Source organism: Trichinella spiralis (genome assembly GCF_000181795.1).
Source record: "Trichinella spiralis strain ISS 195 chromosome Unknown Scfld4, whole genome shotgun sequence".
Taxonomy (NCBI): domain Eukaryota; kingdom Metazoa; phylum Nematoda; class Enoplea; order Trichinellida; family Trichinellidae; genus Trichinella; species Trichinella spiralis.
Genome location: NW_003526943.1, coordinates 3,068,084 through 3,090,131, shown reverse-complemented (window position 1 = coordinate 3,090,131; position 22,048 = coordinate 3,068,084). Strand labels below are relative to the sequence as shown.

The 22,048-nt window shown below is 33.7% G+C and overlaps 5 protein-coding genes across 5 annotated transcripts; 2 read left to right on the top strand and 3 right to left on the bottom strand.

The window, feature by feature from the left end:
• Positions 1 to 2,286: 2,286 nt before the first annotated feature.
• On the bottom strand, positions 2,287 to 8,298 carry Tsp_00759 (glutamate receptor 1; the record flags this gene model as incomplete). Its single annotated transcript, XM_003376529.1, has 12 exons — positions 8,199 to 8,298; positions 5,516 to 5,677; positions 5,117 to 5,359; positions 4,783 to 5,042; positions 4,565 to 4,717; positions 4,111 to 4,335; positions 3,892 to 4,011; positions 3,716 to 3,838; positions 3,435 to 3,647; positions 3,020 to 3,381; positions 2,675 to 2,873; positions 2,287 to 2,538 (listed from the first exon to the last, which is right to left on the bottom strand). Coding segments are annotated over exons 1-12 (2,412 nt in total), but the record flags the coding sequence as incomplete, so codon positions are not given.
• A 1,837-nt stretch (positions 8,299 to 10,135) lies between these two features.
• Tsp_00760 (conserved hypothetical protein) lies at positions 10,136 to 11,634 on the top strand. Its single transcript, XM_003376528.1, has 3 exons — positions 10,136 to 10,290; positions 10,440 to 10,519; positions 11,048 to 11,634. Exons 1-3 carry the CDS (start codon positions 10,136 to 10,138, stop codon positions 11,632 to 11,634), a joined length of 822 nt encoding a protein of 273 aa, XP_003376576.1.
• Positions 11,635 to 12,630: 996 nt separating this feature from the next.
• On the bottom strand, positions 12,631 to 14,106 carry Tsp_00761 (major sperm protein 1). Its single transcript, XM_003376527.1, has 4 exons — positions 13,975 to 14,106; positions 13,668 to 13,759; positions 13,347 to 13,472; positions 12,631 to 13,075 (listed from the first exon to the last, which is right to left on the bottom strand). Exons 1-4 carry the CDS (start codon positions 14,104 to 14,106, stop codon positions 12,631 to 12,633), a joined length of 795 nt encoding a protein of 264 aa, XP_003376575.1.
• A 1,762-nt stretch (positions 14,107 to 15,868) lies between these two features.
• On the bottom strand, positions 15,869 to 17,368 carry Tsp_00762 (cell division protein kinase 4). The gene is given in 8 exon segments (XM_003376526.1): positions 15,869 to 15,946; positions 16,025 to 16,160; positions 16,265 to 16,425; positions 16,496 to 16,697; positions 16,799 to 16,897; positions 16,914 to 16,946; positions 17,043 to 17,259; positions 17,320 to 17,368. 8 exon segments carry the CDS (start codon positions 17,366 to 17,368, stop codon positions 15,869 to 15,871), a joined length of 975 nt encoding a protein of 324 aa, XP_003376574.1.
• Positions 17,369 to 18,723: 1,355 nt separating this feature from the next.
• On the top strand, positions 18,724 to 21,380 carry Tsp_00763 (conserved hypothetical protein). Its single transcript, XM_003376525.1, has 13 exons — positions 18,724 to 18,790; positions 18,907 to 18,926; positions 18,960 to 19,052; positions 19,139 to 19,216; positions 19,400 to 19,462; positions 19,536 to 19,668; positions 20,101 to 20,169; positions 20,237 to 20,319; positions 20,398 to 20,535; positions 20,730 to 20,825; positions 20,967 to 21,046; positions 21,111 to 21,215; positions 21,275 to 21,380. The coding sequence occupies exons 1-13, from the start codon at positions 18,724 to 18,726 to the stop codon at positions 21,378 to 21,380; spliced, it is 1,131 nt and encodes a 376-aa protein (XP_003376573.1).
• Positions 21,381 to 22,048: the final 668 nt, after the last annotated feature.

The following is a 22,048-nucleotide window of genomic DNA, read 5'->3' as shown; positions in this document are numbered from 1 at the left end:
TCCCACAAGGACGTCGGCTTTTTCTCAGATGGGAGGGAGTTTGACTGAACAAAAGCGGAAGCGATTCCAGCGTTTTGAGCCCCAATTGGTTCCGAACCGTTTCCGTCGCAACATCCCCGAACGAAGAAGCCTCCGGTGGAAGCGGTTCGGTCCGACCAGAAGGCGCCATCCGCCGGTGATCAAGCGAACCACGCCCCCCCACTGCTGCAGCCGATTGCCGTCGCTACGCGACGACGGTCGAAATGGAACTGGACGTTCAGGCGACGAAAATGAAATTGCAACGTGAAAAAGTAAGCATACATACGTGCACACGTGCATTTAAAATAACGGTGTTTATGTGTTTGATTTTACTTTTGTAAATTTCTAGGAAGCACTTGAACAGTTGGCTGCGTTTGTGGCCGCTGTTGAAAAGTGGAAAGCCGACGGTGAGCCAGGTTTACCACCGTGGCTTGGTGACTACGAGGAACTGCTGCAAAGCTTGGAGAGGTATGTTGACAACAGTTTTGCCAACGACGAATCGAATCCAAAGCGAGCGCAGAAAATAGTCCAACATTCAGCACATCGGGTTCAAAAACTCATGAACGCCAAAGGCCAACTGCCGCAGGTCTCAAATTTCAGGTAAATTTGTTGTTTTGGGAAAATATTATATTAATAAAAATATTTTCATTTATTATATATTCTACTTTTCACTGTTTAGAAACAAACTGAACGTCCTGCTTGGTGCAACTGCTATACCTGTTTTACCCCTCGCTGAGGAGTCAGAAATACAACCGTTGCGCTTGAGCATCAGCTCAGAGCCGGCTTGATTTGTGTCGCCAACATGGACTGACAGTATTGATGTGCCAAGATATTATGCATATCAAAATAAGCAGCTCATCCCAGTCAAAATTTGTAAATCAATCGGTGGAACAAAAAAATGGCCATGCAATCCAATATCCATCCAATCCAAACGGCGAGGGAAGGATGGACGGACAGTGCGTAGTTTTTTTCCTATGCTCGCGCTTTACATCTTCCTCTTCTTAGATTTATTTTTTGTCACGCATTGGTTTTTGACGAAAGAAAGCAAAATTGGGCAATTTTATTTATAATTTGATTCTAAGTTGTTTTGCCTGTTTGTTTGTTTATTTGTTTGTTTTTTTTTGGTTTGTTGCCATTTCCCTTCTGCCTACGTGTCATTTGCTGCGTGTTCCCTGCGGTCTCTGCTGGCAAAGTCGACCACCGACCTTATCTCATCACTTACATTTCCACGCAGCCAGACGTCGTCTTATTTAATTTGAATAATTCAATTCAATTCAGTTTAATTCAACTCAATTTAATTATTGGTGCTTTACCATGTTTGTTTTACCGTTTTTATTTTTCTCACGACTCACAACGTGCGACTGACAGTGTTGAAGGCCTGTAATTTTTTATTTTTTGCTCTTTCCGTGCCTGGAGCCGGTGGGCTTTTTTTTCTATATTTGAAAATTTATCACTTGGCTTGTTGTAGTTGAATGAAAATTTCCATTGCTTGTCCCCGTATGTGAAAAGATGCGTCGCGACACTAGTGTCGTTTCAATCAAATTTGAATTTGCTCACCACGGACATGTTTGCATTGTTAATAATAGACAGATATTGTTGAGAACTTTTGTTTTATTTTTTTTAGCAAACGAAATTTAAGCAAAAATTTCTAAATCAATCAAAGGTAGATGATAATGTATGTTGTTGGTGCTTGGTTATTTTTTGAACTGCATACTGTATTCACTTCGTACTGCAGGAGGCTTTCCGCGTATCGCGATTGTGACGAAATGGACCATCGATGACCACAAGTCGATCTTTCAAAGAGAACAGTCAGTCAGTTGCATTAGTCAAATTGACATATATAATGTGTACAAAGATAGACAGACAGATAGATAGATAGATATACCCTTTGCTTTCTGGCATGCACTCTAGCGCGGTGCAAAAATTCAACGAATGTGATGAACATGGCAACGACCATGCCAACCATGAGAATGTAGAAAATGCCAGCCACTTTGTTGTGCGTCAGTGACGTTTTCAAATTGCCCTAACACAACAAACGTGATTGGCATTTGGATTTTGTTGTCATCTTTGAACAACGGCGACAACAATGAACTTACCGAAGTGCTAGTTTTGCACTGACCACCGCTTTTTTCATACCACCACTTGTTTTCAAGCATCTTCAAATCGCCTTTTTCTTGTAATTCCAAAATGGCAAGGTTGATTCGACTTCTGTGTACAAAATGCGGTTGTGAAAGGTTGAAAAAAATTTGACTGCAAAAAAATTTCTACAAACTTGAGATCAGAACCGAAAGGTGTGGCCACTCCGTAGCCGACGGTATTCAAATTGCCGCCAACTTTCATTGTGTCGCACGGCTTGCGATTGTTGGTATAATCATTTGTCGTCGCTTCGAGCAAGAAAGCGTAACGACCTTTGGACTCTCTGACACGCTGAATCCCTTCGTCGTAAGAGTTGACGAAAATGCTCGGCGATTGAGATATCATAAATTGCCACATTCGTTGATATGTTTGGACTGTTGATTCCTGAAAAAAAAGGAAATTCTCAACTATTTCATCCATATCCACAGTTATATTCCTATTTATTTATTTATTTATTTATTGCTGTTGTTTAATAATTATTTATGAAAAAAGAAATTGAACAAAAATTTCAATCATATACTTTGAAAAATTGTGCCGTAGTTCCGCCTGCTTGAATGCCATATTTGATTTTCGTCTGTTTTGCCATATCTTCGACTGATTCAATTGGAGCGTGCATTTTTTCCAAAGTCAAAAAGGCGGCAAGGTTGGCCGTATAAGATGAGACGATAATCAAAGTGAAAAACCACCAAGCACTGCTGGCAATTCTACCTGGAAGAGATCTGTTGAAAAAAAAAATTGAAATCAATAATAATATGAATATGAATAGTCCAAATCAAATGCACATTTTTACTGTTTAGATATAGATTTTATGAGAAAAATTAATAATGATCAAGTTTCAAAGTCGTCAGTCTTATTTTCTTTGTACCTTGGCAAAATATCAATGCCCTGTTGCATGAAGGCAGCCAACGTGAACCAGAGGCAGTTGTAGACGGAAAAATCGTTCGAAAGGGCACACGCCCTTCCGTTGGCTTCTTGAAATTTCCACTCGGACGGACTGAATCGAGACACCATGAACAACACTACCGATATGCCGATGTAGGCGAAAACGATGTACATCCACACTTCAATGCTCAACGGTTGCATGAACGAAAACAGACCGCTCTGGTATTGATTGTCCGGCTTTTTGATCATGATGCTTATTCCTGTAGTCATGAAAGGTTTGCTGAAGTCGACCACTCTTTCACGAGCTCTGTTGCTTACTAAAGACGAGACGGCCAAATCTGCTTCCTGGAAAATTTTTGAGATTCATTCATCTTTTTTTTTTCAACCAACCAACAAACCACTACCCCACGAAGCAATTCTCCAATCATCCCATCCCAGTTGCCGTTTGCATCCGGGCTTCCGGTTCGACCGTCTTTTGCCAGTTGAATTCGATACGGAAAATTGTCGATCTTTTCCGAAATTAACTTCAACAAATCAACGCAGTAGCCTTCGAATTTTTCATTCCCTTCGTAATGATCTGCATCCTTTCTGTACATCACAAACGGAGCATTCTGTCAAATGGAAATTTGTGCATGAAATCCAAATGTTTTTTACAAATGAATAAATAATCACTTCTTACTAATGTTGTCGTAACAATACGAGTGACATTCGTTCTCGGCAAAACTTCTTTCGGATTTGCACGTTTGAAATTTACAGTCGACTGATCAGTCAGCAATCCAACATTTTGCTTCCACATTGATTTCTCAAATCAAAATTATATATATAATATTCATCACAATGGTAACAAAAAATTACCGTAAAACTGGTAACCAGTGTTTTACCACTGTACTGAACTTCTATGACATTGGCAGCAACTATGGAACGCTTGCCATCTTGGTCGAATTCCACAGCACCGGATAGACCTTCTATCTGTGTCTGCACGAAACATAAAATTCAAAATTAATTCAAATTCGAACACAAGCTCTGGTCGTTATTATTCTAATGATTAATTTCAACTGAAAATCCACTGCTGACTTGGCGAATTTGTTTCGCAATAACACGACCAAAATCGAACGTCTTGAAAGGGCGATCTGGATTTTCCGAATCTTCAGAAGGCAAACAATAAATCCCCGGATAGCCGGAATTCCAAAATTGATCTCTTCGAAAGCTGCCATAGAACATGCTGTAATTTTTTTTCAACAGTTGCTCAATTGCATTTGTGATAACCATCACTGAATCATGCACAAACGCAACTTCAGACTACAAAAAAATGCACAAATCATTTTACCAAGCAACTGTTTTGATATATTTATTTAAATTATTAGCTATTTTAACGAACAGTTATGATAATGTATTGTTTTTGTTGGTGCTGTTGTTTATTTGTGTTTATTATTATTGAATTGTGCAAGCTTTTTTCACTCTTGTCATTGTTCTCAGATAAAATGATCATTTCTGATGCAAAATTATCATTGCAATAAATTTCACTCACTGTAAATAAGTTGAGTTTGTTTTTCAGCTTCAGTCGTCTCGATAAATCAACTGCGTAGTTTGTGTAAAGCCAGTTTTGATTGCTGACCAACTGCATAGCTGTGATGTTCAACGTTCCATCTTTGAATCCTTCCATTAAAACTTCACTGACACCCTCAAACAAATATATTTTAAAAAGTCTACAAAAATGAATGACAATAGAGCAAAACATTTGCTTACTGCTGATGCGATGAGATAATGACAATTTCTAGCACTGCTGTGCGTAGATTGTAATGCTTTCATGATGTTTTCAATTTTTCCCACAGAACTGACATGAAGAACGATCACTCGACCTTCTGCATTGTACATTTTGTGAAATGCGTTGAAAAAAGTCTCAAATTCGAATTTCTTTTTCACATCAGGTAGCCGATGCAGATCCACATCAATTTCCGATGCAATATTAGAAAACTGCATGTTGATCTCATGCAGTGCAGTTAAACCTATCACATGATATTTAAAACAAAAAAAATTTGACAAAATTATTTTCTATAATTCATTAATTTGGTCAATTTACTTTCTGCATTTTCATACATGAAGGTGATCTGTTTCCAATGCTTTTTGTTAATTATCTCAGCAACCACTTCAGCAAAAGAAGGAACCATGGACACCTCGAACTGACTGAATACACCTCTCGGTGGCAACATCCAGTTAATAAATGGAACTTGCATTTCTTTGGAAACTGCTGCCAACGTTGAATGCCAGTAAATATCACCTTTGGCCAGTATTGCGAATACTCCTTGTTTCAATAAATCACAAACTGAAATTTGTCGCTTTTACTAATAAACATTTCCAAAATTTTTATTGCATAAATGAAGTTCATTGTTAAGAATTGAATATCTGCAGTGTCAAACAGCAATTTTTACACTATTCTGCTTTAAATACAAATATAATCAAATTGTTTTATCGATATTACCAGTTTTTGTTAATATCCATGTATTTTCGACGTCACTCTTGGGAATTATGGCTTTACGAATATCCAGTTTGAACATATTTTTTTGTTCTTCATGCTGTCTTTTTGCCTGTATATAGTTGATTACTTCTGTAATAGCTGTTTCTCCTTCTCTGTAAATTATACCTGAAAGTATACATATTGAAATATCAAAAATTATTTAATTTCGGTGAGGGGGGGGAAATAGAAACATGTTTACCAATGGGAATTGTTCGAGGATATGAATAATTTTCAGAAGAAAACAGCAAAATTATAAAAACTGTTTTGCAAAAATGTTCTATCACTTTGGACTTTAACATCGTTTGATCAAAACATCTTCTCTGCATAAGCTGTATTCCAATGACGATCCGTTTGCAATCAACCAGCTTGTGATTGATGAACGATCGTTTAAAATTTGTTCGTCATTGTATTACATTCGTTGATTTGGACTATCAAATTAAGTCAAATAATCCAATTTAGTAGAATTGATGCAATTTATTGAAAAATTACATAAATGGATAGCAATGTGGCGAATCCAAAGTAATTATGAACTGATGACAAATATCATAAAAATGTTTTTTAAGTTGTAACAACTTTACTGAAATTACCAATTCAGTCAGTAATCTGAAATAATTGCCAAAAATTTTCTTTCTTATTTAATGAAAAAGCATTTTCAATATCGTCCATAAATTTTCAGTTTTCCGACACTGTAATAAAAAAATTACGCTTTAGCAATTTATGCAATTTATTTATTTGTATTTACATCACAGGTACTATTATTATAGTTGCAATTACAAAATTATTCCAATTAAATAAATAAAAGTAAGTTATTTTAATGTGGTAAGTCGAAAAAAAGAGGATTTTTTATTAGTAAATAAGAAAATAAATTCAAAAGGCTGTTTAAGCTTTTGTTAGATAAATAAATTTATTCTTTGACACAACAGTACTTAAACAGATGAAGCTGATTGATTGAGTGCAATAATTGAGCTGATTTAAGAATTGATTTTTTGTTTAACTATCATAATGCTAAAAGTGATGAATTCCTTTTCTAATTTTAGACCGTTATTTATAATATCTTTATATTTAAGTTATTTTTATTTAATTTTATTACATCTGATGATATTTTATTGCATCTGAAAAATAAGTAATTTGTTCATCTTACCTAATATAAAATTATCAAGTAACAGTATTGATTTTGTAAACTAGTAAAAAATCACCTTATCTAAAAGCTAACTGTAATTACAATTCACTATTATTATTCATTTCTTAAGCAGTATTAAAAAATAATATAAACACTTTAAAATTAAACATTATTTATCCATCTTAACAGGGTAATCTTTTCTTTGAATCAACGTTTATACAGAATTTAACAACTGACGTTTCATTGTTCAACATATAAAGAAACATGAATTTCTGCCAGTGTTATAAAGATGCAATTTTTACTATAATAAATAATTTCAGACGCGCAGATGCGTTTTATGCTCAAGCAGTGCATGACTTCAGACGTTTTTCAGATAATCAACTGATAAACGACTGAGGAATTTGATACTGATCGACCTTCCAAAGAACAATATATAATAATAAGACGTATAAAATCTGTTGTTCATGATTTTCCAACGAACCTGTTAGAACTTTTTACTCCACTTTTATTTCTATCAGATCGTCGGTGCATTTTGCCGATGTAGAATAGTAAAGAGTGCTACTAAAACAAATCAGAACAACAACAATCATCAAATAAAAACCAATTGTGCAAAAGTGTTAAAAAATTAAGATATCGTCACCGCTTTATGCCATTAAAGACAATACTCTGAAAAATGAATAACCTTTAAAATCATATTGTAAAAATTATTCTGACGTGTAAAGTCACAGAGTTACGATATTGGTTCCTGGACATTATTCAGTATATTCACGATGTTATTTAATGATAAAAGTATTTTCATAATAGAATTTGCGAATTCTTTTAGATTCAAAATGAACAGGAATTTGACTACAGCATACTGTATTTAATAATATAATTACTTAATTATCATAATATACTGTAATACGTCACTGTATTGTTAACTGAAGTCACTTTCTTGTATACTTGTCAAAAGTTTGTTATGCCAAACTATTTAGATTGATTTAAAAACTGATGCGCATACATATCACATTAATATGTTAATATTTTAGATTCATTAAACTCAACAATGGCAAAGAGCAAGAATCATACAAATCACAATCAGAGTGCGTATATTAAATCAAATTTCATTTTATTAATGACAAATATATGTTTTATAATGGTTTATTTTATAACAAAAAGCATTTTATATCAAAAAAAATATTAATATTTTTTGGATGCATGTTTAGACCGCAAAGATCATCGCAACGGAATCAAAAGACCCAGACGTAAGCGATGTCCTGGAATGAAAGGGGTATACATATTTTTCTCATATGTGAAGTTTTATTGTATCTTTTTTTGAAACGTGAAGGTTTATCTGAATGACGCAACATGCAAGTATTTTTAGGTTGATCCAAAGTTTTTGAAAAATTTATTTTATGCAAGAAAGGGACTACTGAAGAGGAAACTGGAAAGGAAGCTCTCAGAAACTAAACGCAATCCTACGGAAAAGAAACAGGGATGAGAGACATGATATACGTTTCTTATAAGTAAAAATTGAAAATACATAACCTTTGTATTGCATTTCAAACATTAATAGGTACTTCTTTTTGCCTATTTCATGAGGCAGTATCAGAAAGTACATTAAATGTAGAGCAACAACTGGCCACATAACAATATGATGTTTGTGGAATTCGTATTTTGAAAAAAAGGAGACTTGATTTGCAAAAAAGTTGATTTTATAGTATGAAATTTTGACATTTCTGTCGTTTATAACAGTACTTGTTAATTGTATTTTAAGATGAAAAACAATACATGATAAGATTAGTTTTTAACACAACAGTGCAATTGCAAATATTAACCCTCATCCGGGCACCTGTCTACACATGTAGGCAAATGATGTTTGGAATAGTGTTGTAATTTAGATGAAAATAATTAGCCTTATTCATTCCAAAATCATAAGAACTCTGTTATAACGATGTCTCGGCTATTGCGATAGAAATTACATCTTTGGTTGGTTCGGCTATGTTGTATACATGTAAAACACATTTTATAGCGATCTTAAAACTCGCATATAACGAATAACGATAGAAATAAGTAACAATTGTGAGCGTTCGTAATCTGCAGTAGTAGTAAATAACGTCACATAACTGACGGCGTAGAGCTGTTGCGCGTTGTGCTTTTAATACATTAGTCTCGCAAAGAGAAACTCACTGTCATTGTCAATTTGATGAAATTTCTGAACGTAACGACTATGTAGATATAGACGCCGCTGCTATTACGTCTGATGTACCAACGATGGATGACATAGTAAATGACATCCATTGCGCCAAACAAGAGGACACAGAGCTACGGAAAGTGCTGATGAAGGAATTTATAAAGCCATCTCTGTTGTCAGACAATTCGTCAAAGATCACAGAATGAAATTGAAATTGACAACGTTGAAAAATTTTTTCAGCATAAATGAAGTTCTTGAATAAACTTAACCATATATGTAACAATAAACTAACTATATGTGTGCAAACTCGGTTATAACGATCAAAATCTCTGTCCCCAATGCCCATCGTTACAACCGAGTTTCACTGTATATTGCATTTATCCTGCGTTCCAATATACTGTAACAGTAGTACGATACTGAAGTAAAATCATGTAACCGATGCATTATAGCAGTATGTAATGTTTGAATCGAACCGCTACAATGCTCTATCTCAACAGCTAATTTACGTTTAAGCTTTTAAGCTACTAAAGTTTTTAAGCTGGTGTTTCATGTTTACTGCTCATATTCCAGGCACCTGTCTGCATATGTAGGCACATAACACTTTCTCTTTTTTGATGATTATACTGAAATAATCTACATGTTTGTAGTATCTAAAATGCTTTGAGGTTACCATATTGATTATTTTTGAATGTGGTCCATGTTCGTGTGCTTTATGGAATCTGGGATAAAGTTTCTTTGCATAATATAGACTGGATTAGTCAAACAGTGTGCCAACCCAAAGATAAATGCAGTATGCTTCATTGGTGTCTCTCAGTACTCTTAGATCTTCTTGACGTTTGTCTAAGAGTCACTGTTATTAGTTCAATATGTGACAAAAGCAGTCAGTTGTTTATGACAGCGAAGAGAACTGGGTCAGCGATATCCATTATGCAGCATTAATTGCTAAAGATAATCCAGTGTGGCGAACTTGTGATGGCTACTTTTGCATTTGACCATACGTGCTTACCATGGCTGCTGAAGCAGTTGTTCATCGATGTTATTACCTTTGATTTCTGCTTCATTTTAGGGGCCATGAGTATGGCATTTCTGCACAACAACGCCATTTTACCGTTTACCTTCGTCTGTTTCTTATTTCTTTATACGTGTTTGAATGTCTCGTTTATCCCATTGAATTTTTACGCTGCATGAAGTTCAGCAGCTTGTTGGTGCATACAGAGATGTTGACACTGAGAGCACTGAAATTGATTCTGATAAAGAGAGTGACGTTACATTGGTAAGTGATTTTAAAGCAATGCATGGCAGTGATGAGCTTCTTGAAGTTGAAAGTGACGGTGATGTTTTCCTTTATATTTATGATGAAAGCGATGATGCTGATAGTAACAGTGAAGAAGCAGCGATTTATAGTGAATTGGAGAATGAGTACACGTCACCAAATGGAATAATCTGGTAGCATCGACCTTTTGCTGTCTGGAGCCGAGGTCGGGCCATCATTCGATTTAGATACGGCCTTCGTCAGGAACTGGCGACAGAGAAAGATGCATTTTCTCTATTCATTGATGAAAATATGGTTGCACAAATACATCGCCACACTACAGGCATATGCACATTTTGAAGAAACGAGAATTCACATTTTTTTCTGAAGTCTATGCTGCACTGGGAACCATCATACGGGCAGGTGCTGACAAAGATAACTTGCCTGCAGTAGAAGATCTATATCTACTAAATAACATCAAACCGTTTTACCGCTGCGCCGTGTCGTACCATCGTTTCAGACTCATTTACTCCATGCTACGTCTTACAACAAGGCAACTTGAGAAGATCGCAAAGTGACGGACGAAATGGCAGCCGTGAGAGACATCTGGGGCAGGTTTTAAAGTAATCTAATGAAACATTATGTACCATCAGAAAGATTAATCATTGATGAGCAACTATATGGCTTCCGCGGCTAAATACCCTTCCAGGGCGAACATTCATTCCAAGCAAGGCAGCAAAGTACGGTGTAAAGATCTACTGGATATGTGAGGCAGATAATGGTTATGCTCTAAAAGATTTTCTGTATACTGGCATAAGTGGCTAGCAAGCACCAATGTTGCGCAATTAGCACAGCCATTTGTACAATCTAACAGAAACGTTTTTATGGACCGTTATTTTACTTCTTACTCCATTTTACAACATTTACTTGATCTTGGTTTAACAGCTGTAGGTACAATCTCTGCAAATCGCCGCGATGTACCATTATGTTTGCGGAATACAAGAGGACGCGATGTTTACTCAACTCTGGCCGTTTATGAGCACAACAAAAAAGTAATCATGATGATCAGTTATGTGCCAAGGAAGAATAAGAATGTTCTTTTGATGACTTCGTGCCACACAAAGCTGAAAATAGACAACCAGCGAGATGACAGAAGACCAAACATCATAAATGATTATAATCTTGGCAAAGGAGGCGTGGACAGCAGGGATTCAAGAATAGAAGATTTTTCCTGCAAACGAAAGACCAACAAATGCACCATGCTGATGCTGTACCTCATTGTTGACGTTTGTATTAACAACGCATACTTACTGATGAGCCAACAGCAAAGTTATAAGAAGACAAAGAAACATTTTATGAAAGAGCTTTCGGCTCAAAACATCGAAACGAGGTATCAAAATGAAAAAATCTATGGACAAACAAAAGATGCCTTCATCCGCTACGGACTGCTCCCAAAACCAGGAAGGTCAGAAACATTAGATATGAGACGAGAAAATCTATCGAAATGCCAAGAGCCAGGATGTCGAAGATCAACGTGAAACCGCTGGCATTCATGTAAAAAAATATATATGTAGCAGCCATAAAATGACTGAAATGCATTGAATAAAGTAAATCATCTGTTTGTGAAATTATCATTCGTTCTTGAAAAAATAATCAGTTTTAATCAGTTGTAAAAAGATTAAACGTAGCGAAAGGTGTAAGACCTTAAGATGTAAAATTTGCCGCTCGGATGAGGGTTAAGCTGCGTGAAAGCAGTCTTATAAATTCCAAATTAAATTGTAAAGTATATCATAAAAAGTAGCAGTTGATAATTAAGTTTGAATAAAACAATGCTGTTTTTGTGTAAAATGTGACTGCATTAAATGAAGTGTAAACTAATTTTTGAATTAAATTACCGTCGAATTTTGTACAAGAACAACATCTCTTAAAATAATAATGACATCATGAAATTTATTAGTTGCTATATATATATTTATTTATTTATTTATGTAATGTGAGTGGAAAAAATTTCTTCTTGCTGATGATTCATTGTCAGTATACCGTTTCATTACTTGGAATTGCTGCTGCATCAGTCACCGATGTCCAGTTGTCACCACATTTTTGCAGCTTTATTTGTGCGCGTCATGCTATCATAACTGCTGCTTCGTCATTTGATGTTCAAGATCGAGAATGCATGCGTCGAGTGTGTATATTATAAAATTGAATTTCATCACCCTTTTGGCTTGTACTACAAATCTATAAAGACTATCGTTGATTATTTCTTGAATATTTTTCGATAGTAACTGACCAAATTTCCCTTGCTGAGAAACACCTTATGCAGTCTGCCAATTCTGAACTTTACAATTTGGTTGACATTGTTTGTATGCAATCATAACATGCAATATAATAATATAATTTTACTTATTGTATTAGCTGAAATCATTGATAATAACAATAAATTATGTTTTAATAATAATAACTTTTAAACAAATTAAAATATAATAATGTGGTATCAATTATTATAGTAAAATGAAAAAAGTGACAAAAAGTGAGCATCACGCGTTGAACTCAAGTGCAACGTGCTTGCGTCGAATGATGACGTTAAGCCGGAACCAACTTGGATTGAAATTTTTATCCGAGCCTTCTGGTGGGAAACAATACTCGATGGTCAGTGTGTTGGGTTGAGTATTTTCTACTGTCGGTTTAAATTCTTCCAGATGAACACGAATCCACATATTTTCACCAGGATCTAAAACTCCATGAGATGGCTCGCACATTGTACGCATTTCATTGGACAATTTGATCATGTAGGCAATTTTTTCTTTTCCATTATTAATTATGCTGAATGGATAATTTTTCTTCTCTTCAAATGGTGCATTGAAAACGATCCTTTCAGCAGGTGAAGTCTTCAATTCGCTTGGAATAGGCTTCGGCATGTTTTCAACGGAATTCAGAGGAGTATGGAAACAACCACTGATCTCGGGAAACACGAAACCACAACTGAATTAATCAAATTATCTCAATTCTACTACAGCAGTTTGCTTTTTAAAGTAGGAAACATTTTAAACTACACTTTAAAAATTTTAACCTTCCAATTTGAAATCTGATGTAATAAATGTTTTAAAGTTTTCCTTCCTTTGTAGATTATTATTGAAAACCTTATTTTTCTTTTCATGTAATAAGTAAAAATGATAAATTTTCACAGATTTAGAATTTTAGATAAATCTGTTTGATATTTCCCAGAATTGTTGCTGATATTTGTGAAAGGTACCTGCATATGCATATATCATCCAGCAGCTGTCGTGAAACTGCTAACGGGTTTATACCCTCGGTTACAAAAAATGTCTTGAATCTTAGCTCTTCTTGTGACGGTGCTTCGTGATTGGTAATAAAGCGTCTGTCATTTTATCGGTTGTTAAATTATTCTTGTCGTCTGTGTAATACGAGAAAATAATTATACAACGGGTGTCGAAGAACAGCTAGAGCGGATTATTATCCGTATAATGAACAAGCAGTTTTTCATGCAAAACAATGCTTGAATGTGAAATTAATTTTGTTTTCATATACAGTGAAACCTGTTAAAGTGCGTAACTTGATAATCTGGGAACCTGTCAAAACGGTATTTTTGCTTGAGACAAGTGGTTGTCTTGACCCCCGTTTAATGTGAGCGTGTGTTAAACAACACTAATGTTTAATATTTATGAAAATCGCCCTTTCTTTTTCCAATAAAAGTTGAATATTTCTTTGTTTGCAATGATTACCAAGGCTCATTAGGGCTTTAACCGTCACATTGTATTGTTCAACTGTTGTCACTGCGTGTAGCCAAATGACGACTACTGGAGAAATTATTCTTAGCCATTTATGCTAATGCCTTTTATTGACAAACTGACTTAGCCTACTCCTTTGGCGCGTGGGAAGTGACGAAGCAGTTCATTCTGCTCTTTCCAGTATGCACATGTACTAGTGTCGAACTTATTATCCTGAAGTACTGTAGGGAACGTGCCGTAATTTTTCCTTTGTTCACATTGCATCAAATAAACATCTGCTTGATAAATTATAACGCCAGCAGGTGCGCCGAATAACGAGTATCAGCTTTTACTGTTTTTGAAACCGTATCATGTAATGTAAAAGTAAATTCATAAAGTGGAAGTGATATAACAATCAGTGGCATCATACACTAGCAACCTTCATAAAATGGGCACTTGTCTAATTTGGCCAATTGAGTGCCCAGATTATCAAGGTTCCACTGTATATAAAATGTTATCCTGTTATTCATTAATATATATATACATATTTTTTCAAGCTTTTCTTTTGATTGCAATTTTGCAACTTTTTCAAATTCAAGTTGAAGTCAACAGGAAAATGTTGTCAAAAGAATTTACGCATTATCTCAAAAGAAAAAGAAATATATATACATAAATTTTGTTGTTAATTAACCGAAACGTAATAAACACAGCGAGCAGAAAATTTTATAGATTTGCTGGATATATTCAGGTTGTGCAAGAAATTTTGAAGAACAATTTGCATCGAGCAAAATCACACACACAACTGCTGCTATTAATCTGAAATCTGCTGCTTTATTATAGTAAAAATTAGTTCACAACAAAGTGACAGACAGATTAATCTTGAGGTCGGTGTGCCTAGAGCAGCTGCCATGCTGAAAGCAATTGCAAGACAAAGAAGCCATTGTAAATGTGCTATTGAGAAGAGGCAACAGGTGTTCAGCGACGGCTAATGTCAGTCAGCAGATGCGTACTTTTCCGACTCAGCCAACTGTTATTAATATACACTGGGAGAAATTATTTTTCCATAATTTTTATATTTTTCTCTACTCTGGAATCGGACAGTTTTCATTATTTTTTCATTTGACTGTGCATAAAAATTGGTTTTGTCGAATAATACACTGACTGCTACCTCGCATATGCGAACATCACTCGTTGAAGGGTACAAAAGAAATGAACATACCAACAACAGTATCTCCTTCTCCTACATCAAGTTGGGGTGGGGCAAGTAATAATAGCTTGAAGCTAGTTTACAAGATGTGGTGGAAAATTTTAATTGAAATAAAGGTGTAAATTTTCAATTCAGAACCAAAAGCAAAAATGTTCAATCATTAGCTGTCTGATCTGATTAGCAAGAAGAGACAGGAAGCATTTGGATTCTTCACTTGTTTTTTTTTGTCGATGCTTTTACAAATAAAAATTATTTTGTCAATCAAATAAGATCAAGCTTCATCTTTATTATGAATTTATTTAAAAATAAAAAAGAAACTAAAAAAAGAATTCACACGGATAAAGAATGCATATATAGATATGGATATAGAGATATATGAGTGAGGTGAAATTGAATTCTGCAAAAAAAGTTACCTGTGAACATGATGAAGAACAATATTCGTTTAAGTGATCACATGTTACAGTATTCAATTAAAAAACTAGCAACAGCAACAAGTATATGAAATGAAAAATGAAAAAGAGAAAAAAAGCAGATTAAATAGTATTATTAATGAGCAAAGTAGTCGGGTTGAGGTGAATGTTGAAAAAATGATATTTCGCAATGGATTTTAAAACGACTGAATAGCAGATCATAATTTGTACGCAAAAATGAAAAATAAAAAAAACTTTTTTTTGTTCTTATATATTATATGGTGTATTTAAAGATATCAAAATGAAAGCAAAGCATGTAAAGAATACAATTAAAATACAAATTAAATAATAAATGATGAATACTGGTATGTTGTTTTTCTTTTCTTTTTTTGGCTATTTTACAATTTCATTCCGCTGTTTAAATAACATTTTAATTTGAAATAAAAAATCTGTGTTGAAGCAGTTGTCGTACATTCAGACGATCGTCCGGATTGAAAGTCAATACAGACTGCAATAGAGAGGGAAATTAAATTATCATAAATAAAATAATATGCACAAAAAATGGTGTAAATTTTGATTCGCTTACTTTAAGCAGATCAATCACGTCTGGTTCAAAATCTCTGAACAAAGTGCTCAACGGAGTATTGCCCAATCGGATGAAGTTGTTTCTAGGCAAGATCGCGTCTGCGGGCCATTCCGAAAATGCAGGTAGTCCAATAACTCTACATTCAATTATATTATTATCATCATATATTAAAATTAAACTAATAATTTAATTGTCAATTTTTACAATATATCAAATAAAAGAACAAATCAAATCAAATACTTGAATATCTTCTTCAACTGGTCAATTTCACTGTCGCCAGGAAACAATGGAGTCTTCTTCAGCATCTCGGCCAAAATGCAAGCAAAGCTCCAAATGTCCGCAGCAGTGGTGTAAGTAGTGACCAGCAAAATCTCGGGGGCGCGGTACCACAAAGTGACCACCTGTGATAATTGTTGCCAATTGTTATATCATCAAAAGGTGTTGAAAAAAAAAGGAAAATTCTTTCATTACCAGTGGAGATAGATTTGCATGAGCGTAGATTCGAGCGAGACCGAAATCGGTCAGTTTCAAATGACCATCTTTGCCGAGTAAAATATTTTGCGGTTTAATGTCTCGATGAATAATGGACATTTGTTGCAAAAATTGGATGCCCTTCAGAATATCCAAACAATATGTACGAATATCATCCATGTTCAGATTTTTTCCCTTTTCGCTGAAATGGCAAAATTTATTATTATTGAATTGATAGAAAAAAACTTTTCTGAAAATTGTTCTTTTCATAATAAATGTGAAAAATAAATTATATTATTTTACCTGTGTAAAAATGTGTTCAAATCACAAAGACAATATTCAAATGCAACATTGATGAACAATTCGCTGGGCGATAATAGGCCGTGCATCACCTGCAGCATTCTGAAAAACATCAAACATCTGTGTGCTATCAATTTCGGAAGATAAACAGCTAAAAATAAATGTAACAACAAATAGCTGCAATAATTTTGATGACGTTGCAGCAATAAACAAACAAAAAAGAAACAAAATGATAATAATAAAATACATTAAAGCATACTGGACAATGTTTTTATGGGGTGGAAATTCGCCGATTCGTTTCAGGAGACCAACTTCACGTATAACACTCTGCGGCACGCCGTCCGAAGTAATGGGAACCACAATTTTCTTCACCGCAACCATCTCGCCAGTATCCACATTTTTCACCTTTATCACCATACCATATGCACCACTCCCAATGGTGCCCAGTTCGCTGTAACGTGAACCTGGAAAATATGCATTTCATTAAAATTATTAATTATGATCAAGAATTATAAAAATCACACCATCTCCTCCACTTGTCCACGGACTTGTGACCACTCCATTTTTACCCATCGTTCCACTGTTGAGAAAATAGAAGAAATTAATTATTACATTCGATATAACAATGAATTATTATTATTATTAGAATATAATTGAAAAAAGAATTCTTCTGTAGAAAGTTAATTTATTATTCTACCTGTAACAGCTGATGATTCAGAGAATGAACATTTGTTCATATCAACTTTCACTATTATTTACATTAGACGTAAAAATCAGACAACTGAACAATTTTAATACAAAAATAATGTCAGTAATAGTGAGAAAAAACTTTTCAACTGAAAATTAAATAACACAATTAATAAAAAATTAAATGATATTGTACAAAAAAGTTTTTCCAAACTTTTTTAACATAAAACAGCTGATCGGATGAATTCAGTACTGAGACAATTTTTACAATTGAAAGACTAAACCACCAAATACGCATGGTGAAAATGGAAAAAATAAACGAACAGACCAATATCAGGGCAAAGTTATCAAAAATATATAACCGACAGTACTTGGATCGTTTCATTACAGTACAAATAACTGATTTCAAATGGAAATATTAATAATAAATTCAATTAAACAGATATGTGAGTATGCATACCGAATTGAAGTGTAGCAAGCGAAACTGAAAATCAAACAGCTAGCGTCGATCAAGGAAAAACACCAGCAAATGACAATTGCGAGGCCCACTGACTTGCCAACGCGTTACTTGGAGAACTTACCGTATAAATCACATGACCTACATTTTTTACCATATTTTCTTGCTCATTACAATCATAAAAGTTAAATATTTTAATTAATTTTTTTCAATATCACATTTTCACACAAAATTAAAATGTAATTTGATTACAATGTATTCAAATGTATTCTGCGTACAATGACTGTACAATTTAATTCGTTATTGGTGGAAATTATGTTTTGTGTAATTATTTTAAAATTATTATTCAAACATATTGACATTATTTTCAATATTCTAAAAGTTATTAATTGGTAAAAAGAAATATAAGTCTGATGGTCAAATTTAGCAAAAGAAACCTCTGTTGATGTGGAAATGGGTTTGGCATGTTGTGAAATGAATATTTCAAATTACTATGCATTTGAACAATTCAAATTTTTGTTATTGTACTGTCAATTTCAATGTTGATTGTACCTAATTTTCAATTTGTGAAACAGTGCTTTCGAAAACGTTGCGCACATTTCGATGCTGAATGGGGAGTGAATTTTTCAAATTGATGAGTGGAAGTTTTTAATTATCGAAAAATAATTTTTTTAATTTCACTGTATATGTGTACATTTTCTATTTTGAAAGCATTTTATCGTTTCAAATAAATTGCACCATCATCATCATCATCATCATCATCATCATCATCATCATCATCATCATGGCTACCAACGCTATCTCCGAGTCAACTTACATTGCTTATGAGCTCATCGATAAGCCTTTCCCGGGTTTGTTGACTAAACACCGTAGAAGATTAATCATTTTCGCGTGCTTTGATTTTTGCTTAATATTTCTCCTTTGGATACTTTTTGTTGTGAGTTTGTTTTTGTTTTTTTGAATGTAGTGGCTTATTTAAGCTGCGTGGTGAATTATTTTTCAAGTGATGATTTATTGCAGATGACGAAATCGATTCATTGGAACGAAGAGCTGATGCGACAAATCAATTTCACCAATAGTCGTTTCTTTTACAATTCGCTTTTCGATTTGGTGGTAAAATTTTTCAATTTTAACACATAATTATTTCAATTTTATGTTCCAGTTTTCATGTTTTGCTTTCTCCTTTATTTTACTTTTAGATTCTTTCCACATTTCGTTGTGGCGCACTGATTATTTGTTATGCGTGTCTGAAGTTGAATCATTGGATACCTGTTGCAGTGAGAATAATAATAATAATAATGTTGTTCTTGTTCTTTTGATTCTAAATTAAATGAATTTTAAACTTTAAACATAGAATAGAAATTGTTCATCAGCATTAAACATTTTTTATAACTTCTAACTTAATTCATGCTGTTCCATTTGCTGAAACAAAAATTGGAATATTTTTCTCCAAATTTCAGGTTTCCACAGGTGTTACAACACTTTACGACATACCCAAAGCGGCCATCTACTTTTCAGATACGGTAATGAATGAATGAATGAATAATATTTTCCACGTTCGACAAATTCCACATAAATTTACATTTTTCTTTCCAGCATGCCGGTTATCCATTAGAAGTTGCTATTGTCGTTTCATCGTTGCTTGTTGCTTATGTCGAAGTTTACTTGTATGACAGAAAAACTCGATCTGTCATTTCTGTATGCAATTCCGAAGGTCGCACATCGAACGGTATAAAACAAATCATTCACATTTGTACTGTATTTCTGTTTATCCGAATGCGATGTGCTTGACACTTCATTTCAACTTTTTCTACCAAAATATGTTTTTTTCAAAGAATTTCTCCATAACTATACACATATTTATATGATAAAAAAAGAAAAAATTTTAGTGTTAATTATTAATGTATATTAAAATGTGAAGAATGATGCAAGATACAGCTTTGAGAGACAAAATTATGGCAATTATCACATCTAGTTTTTAAGTTTTATTAGAACAAATGAAAATAGAAACGAGGCGTTCACCTATTTCTTTTGTTATGATCTCTTGAAAAACCTTTCAGGTTACTTTCACCAGTTGAAGCAAACTTATTTATACTTATTGAAAAATAATTTTTTCTTTATAATGTATTACGTTGTTGTTTAAAAAAATTCTTTTTCTTAGCTATGCCTGAAAGTTATCATCATGAACAATCTGCTTCCGCTTATATCACTGCTGCTGAATTAACTACTGGTACATTCTTTTTCATTTTGTTATTCAAATATAAATGTTGTATTATTATTATTAATTTTTTATGAAGATAATGAATGTGATAATGGAGCAAGCTTTTTACAAAAGTCAAATTATGATGATACCACTGGTTTGCTAGAAAGTCCCGGATGGGTAGGTTATGATTGTTCATGATTGATAAAAAATGATGAATTTATTTTAACATAATTTAAACGTGGGTTTCTTCTTCAGTATATCGAGAAAGCTCAAAGTGCACTAAATCATGGAAAATATTGGAAGAGTCAACTTTGTTCATGGAAGAAAGTTGGTCATTCCCCTTTGCTGCTTACTCATGTTGATCAACTTTATGGAAAAGTGTTGTATGTGAAAGTAAGATGAAAAAAAACCAGGGCAAAATATGTTTTTTGTAATTAATTCACAATGTAAAGGCACTTATTAAATGGAAATTAATAATCATCGCTATCAAATAAAGTACGGAAATAAATATTGTTAAAAAATTTCTAATTTGCTTTGGTGTCTTATTTTTATTTCATATTTTATAATAAATAATAAAAATTTTGCAGCAAATATTTCCGGTTCAGCTGAAGCAGCTGTTTTCGGTTTTATACAGTCAGGCGGAAACATGTCCAATGTGGCATAAGGAAGTTCTTGAATACAAGGTGAGAATTTTCATTTTAATTTACACATTTTTTTGAAATAATGAGTTTCTGGTTTCTCACCGTAAAATTCACTTCTTGTTTTTATGCTTTTTGCATTTTTTTTTTGTTTTTATTAAACATTGCTTTTAACATTTAAAACAGGTTATATGCAAATTAAGTGATAATGTGGATATAACCTATTCATTGTCTGCTCCATCTCTCAGAGGATACATCGCTTCCAGGTGATTATTATTATAGTGTTGTTATTTTTTGTGAAAGACAGTAAATACTAAAGATATTTTTCAGAGAATTTGTTGATGTGCGAACAGTCGAACTTGATGATGATTACATAACAATTGGTAGTATATCAGTGCCTTACGGAACAGTTGCGGACGGTACTTCTCATATTCGGTATTTTTAATAAAATAATTAATTCAACGTTTCTAAATTATAATGGTTGGAATTTTCAGAGGTGAAAGCGGTCCGAACGTCGCTTTCCTCACTGCGATCGACGAAAACAGCACACTTTTCGAATGGTTCTTCAATACCAATTTGAAGGTATACCCATATCGTTAATAATTATAACATTGTTCATTCAAAATTTAGGGAAATTTGCCCCGTTCCCTTGTCCAACGCTCGCTCGTTTCTTTCATGGTGAACTTCATAAAAAATCTGGAAAATTACCTGAAAGCGACATACGGCTGATTATAACCAACAATTAAATAATCCAGAATGAATACTTAAATTTTATGACTGCTATTACTTCAGAATTCCAAATTCAGGTGACATTTTAGTGAGCACTGTTGCTTTCATATTTTAATTCAATTTTTGAAAAACTATTTTTTTCGAAACAAAGCAATAATATATCTGATATGATAATTTCATGACAAAAATAAAACAATATGTATAACAAGATGGCAACAATTACTTTTTAATTGCTCTCTTGGGTGATTTCATTCTGCACTTTCTATCATCATCCTTGTTCTTATTTATTGTTGTCTTTGGCTTCTTATCATCTTTTCTTAGACTACAAGAGGATGAGGCTCGACATTTGTCCCTCTGACTGGCACGTTCGCGATCTCTGAGACAACTACGCAAAGTAAATCCCAACATCCGACGACTTCCTTTACTAAGCCGCTTCGGTGGCAACCTCAAAAAAAGTTTTAAAATAATTACTTTCAGAAAATTTTAATCCAAACAGCGATTCAAAAATTTCTATACTAAACAATTTAATGCTTGCTTCG

Coding starts and splice junctions, on each gene's coding strand:
- Tsp_00760 (XM_003376528.1), top strand. CDS start 10,136: ATGCATGGCAGTGATGAGCTTCTTGAAGTTGAAAGTGACGGTGATGTT. Junction 10,291..10,439: donor TCACCAAATGGAATAATCTG/GTAGCATCGACC, acceptor GCCACACTACAG/GCATATGCACATTTTGAAGA. Junction 10,520..11,047: donor GGGAACCATCATACGGGCAG/GTGCTGACAAAG, acceptor TAACAGCTGTAG/GTACAATCTCTGCAAATCGC.
- Tsp_00761 (XM_003376527.1), bottom strand. CDS start 14,106: ATGCAATGTGAACAAAGGAAAAATTACGGCACGTTCCCTACAGTACTT. Junction 13,473..13,667: donor ACAGGTTCCCAGATTATCAA/GTTACGCACTTT, acceptor ATAAAATGACAG/ACGCTTTATTACCAATCACG. Junction 13,076..13,346: donor GATGATATATGCATATGCAG/GTACCTTTCACA, acceptor TGATTAATTCAG/TTGTGGTTTCGTGTTTCCCG.
- Tsp_00762 (XM_003376526.1), bottom strand. CDS start 17,368: ATGGGTAAAAATGGAGTGGTCACAAGTCCGTGGACAAGTGGAGGAGAT. Junction 17,260..17,319: donor GTGGACAAGTGGAGGAGATG/GTGTGATTTTTA, acceptor CATATTTTCCAG/GTTCACGTTACAGCGAACTG. Junction 16,161..16,264: donor CAGTTGAAGAAGATATTCAA/GTATTTGATTTG, acceptor AATTGAATGTAG/AGTTATTGGACTACCTGCAT.
- Tsp_00763 (XM_003376525.1), top strand. CDS start 18,724: ATGGCTACCAACGCTATCTCCGAGTCAACTTACATTGCTTATGAGCTC. Junction 20,170..20,236: donor TGCTGCTGAATTAACTACTG/GTACATTCTTTT, acceptor TTTTTTATGAAG/ATAATGAATGTGATAATGGA. Junction 21,047..21,110: donor AGAGGATACATCGCTTCCAG/GTGATTATTATT, acceptor GATATTTTTCAG/AGAATTTGTTGATGTGCGAA.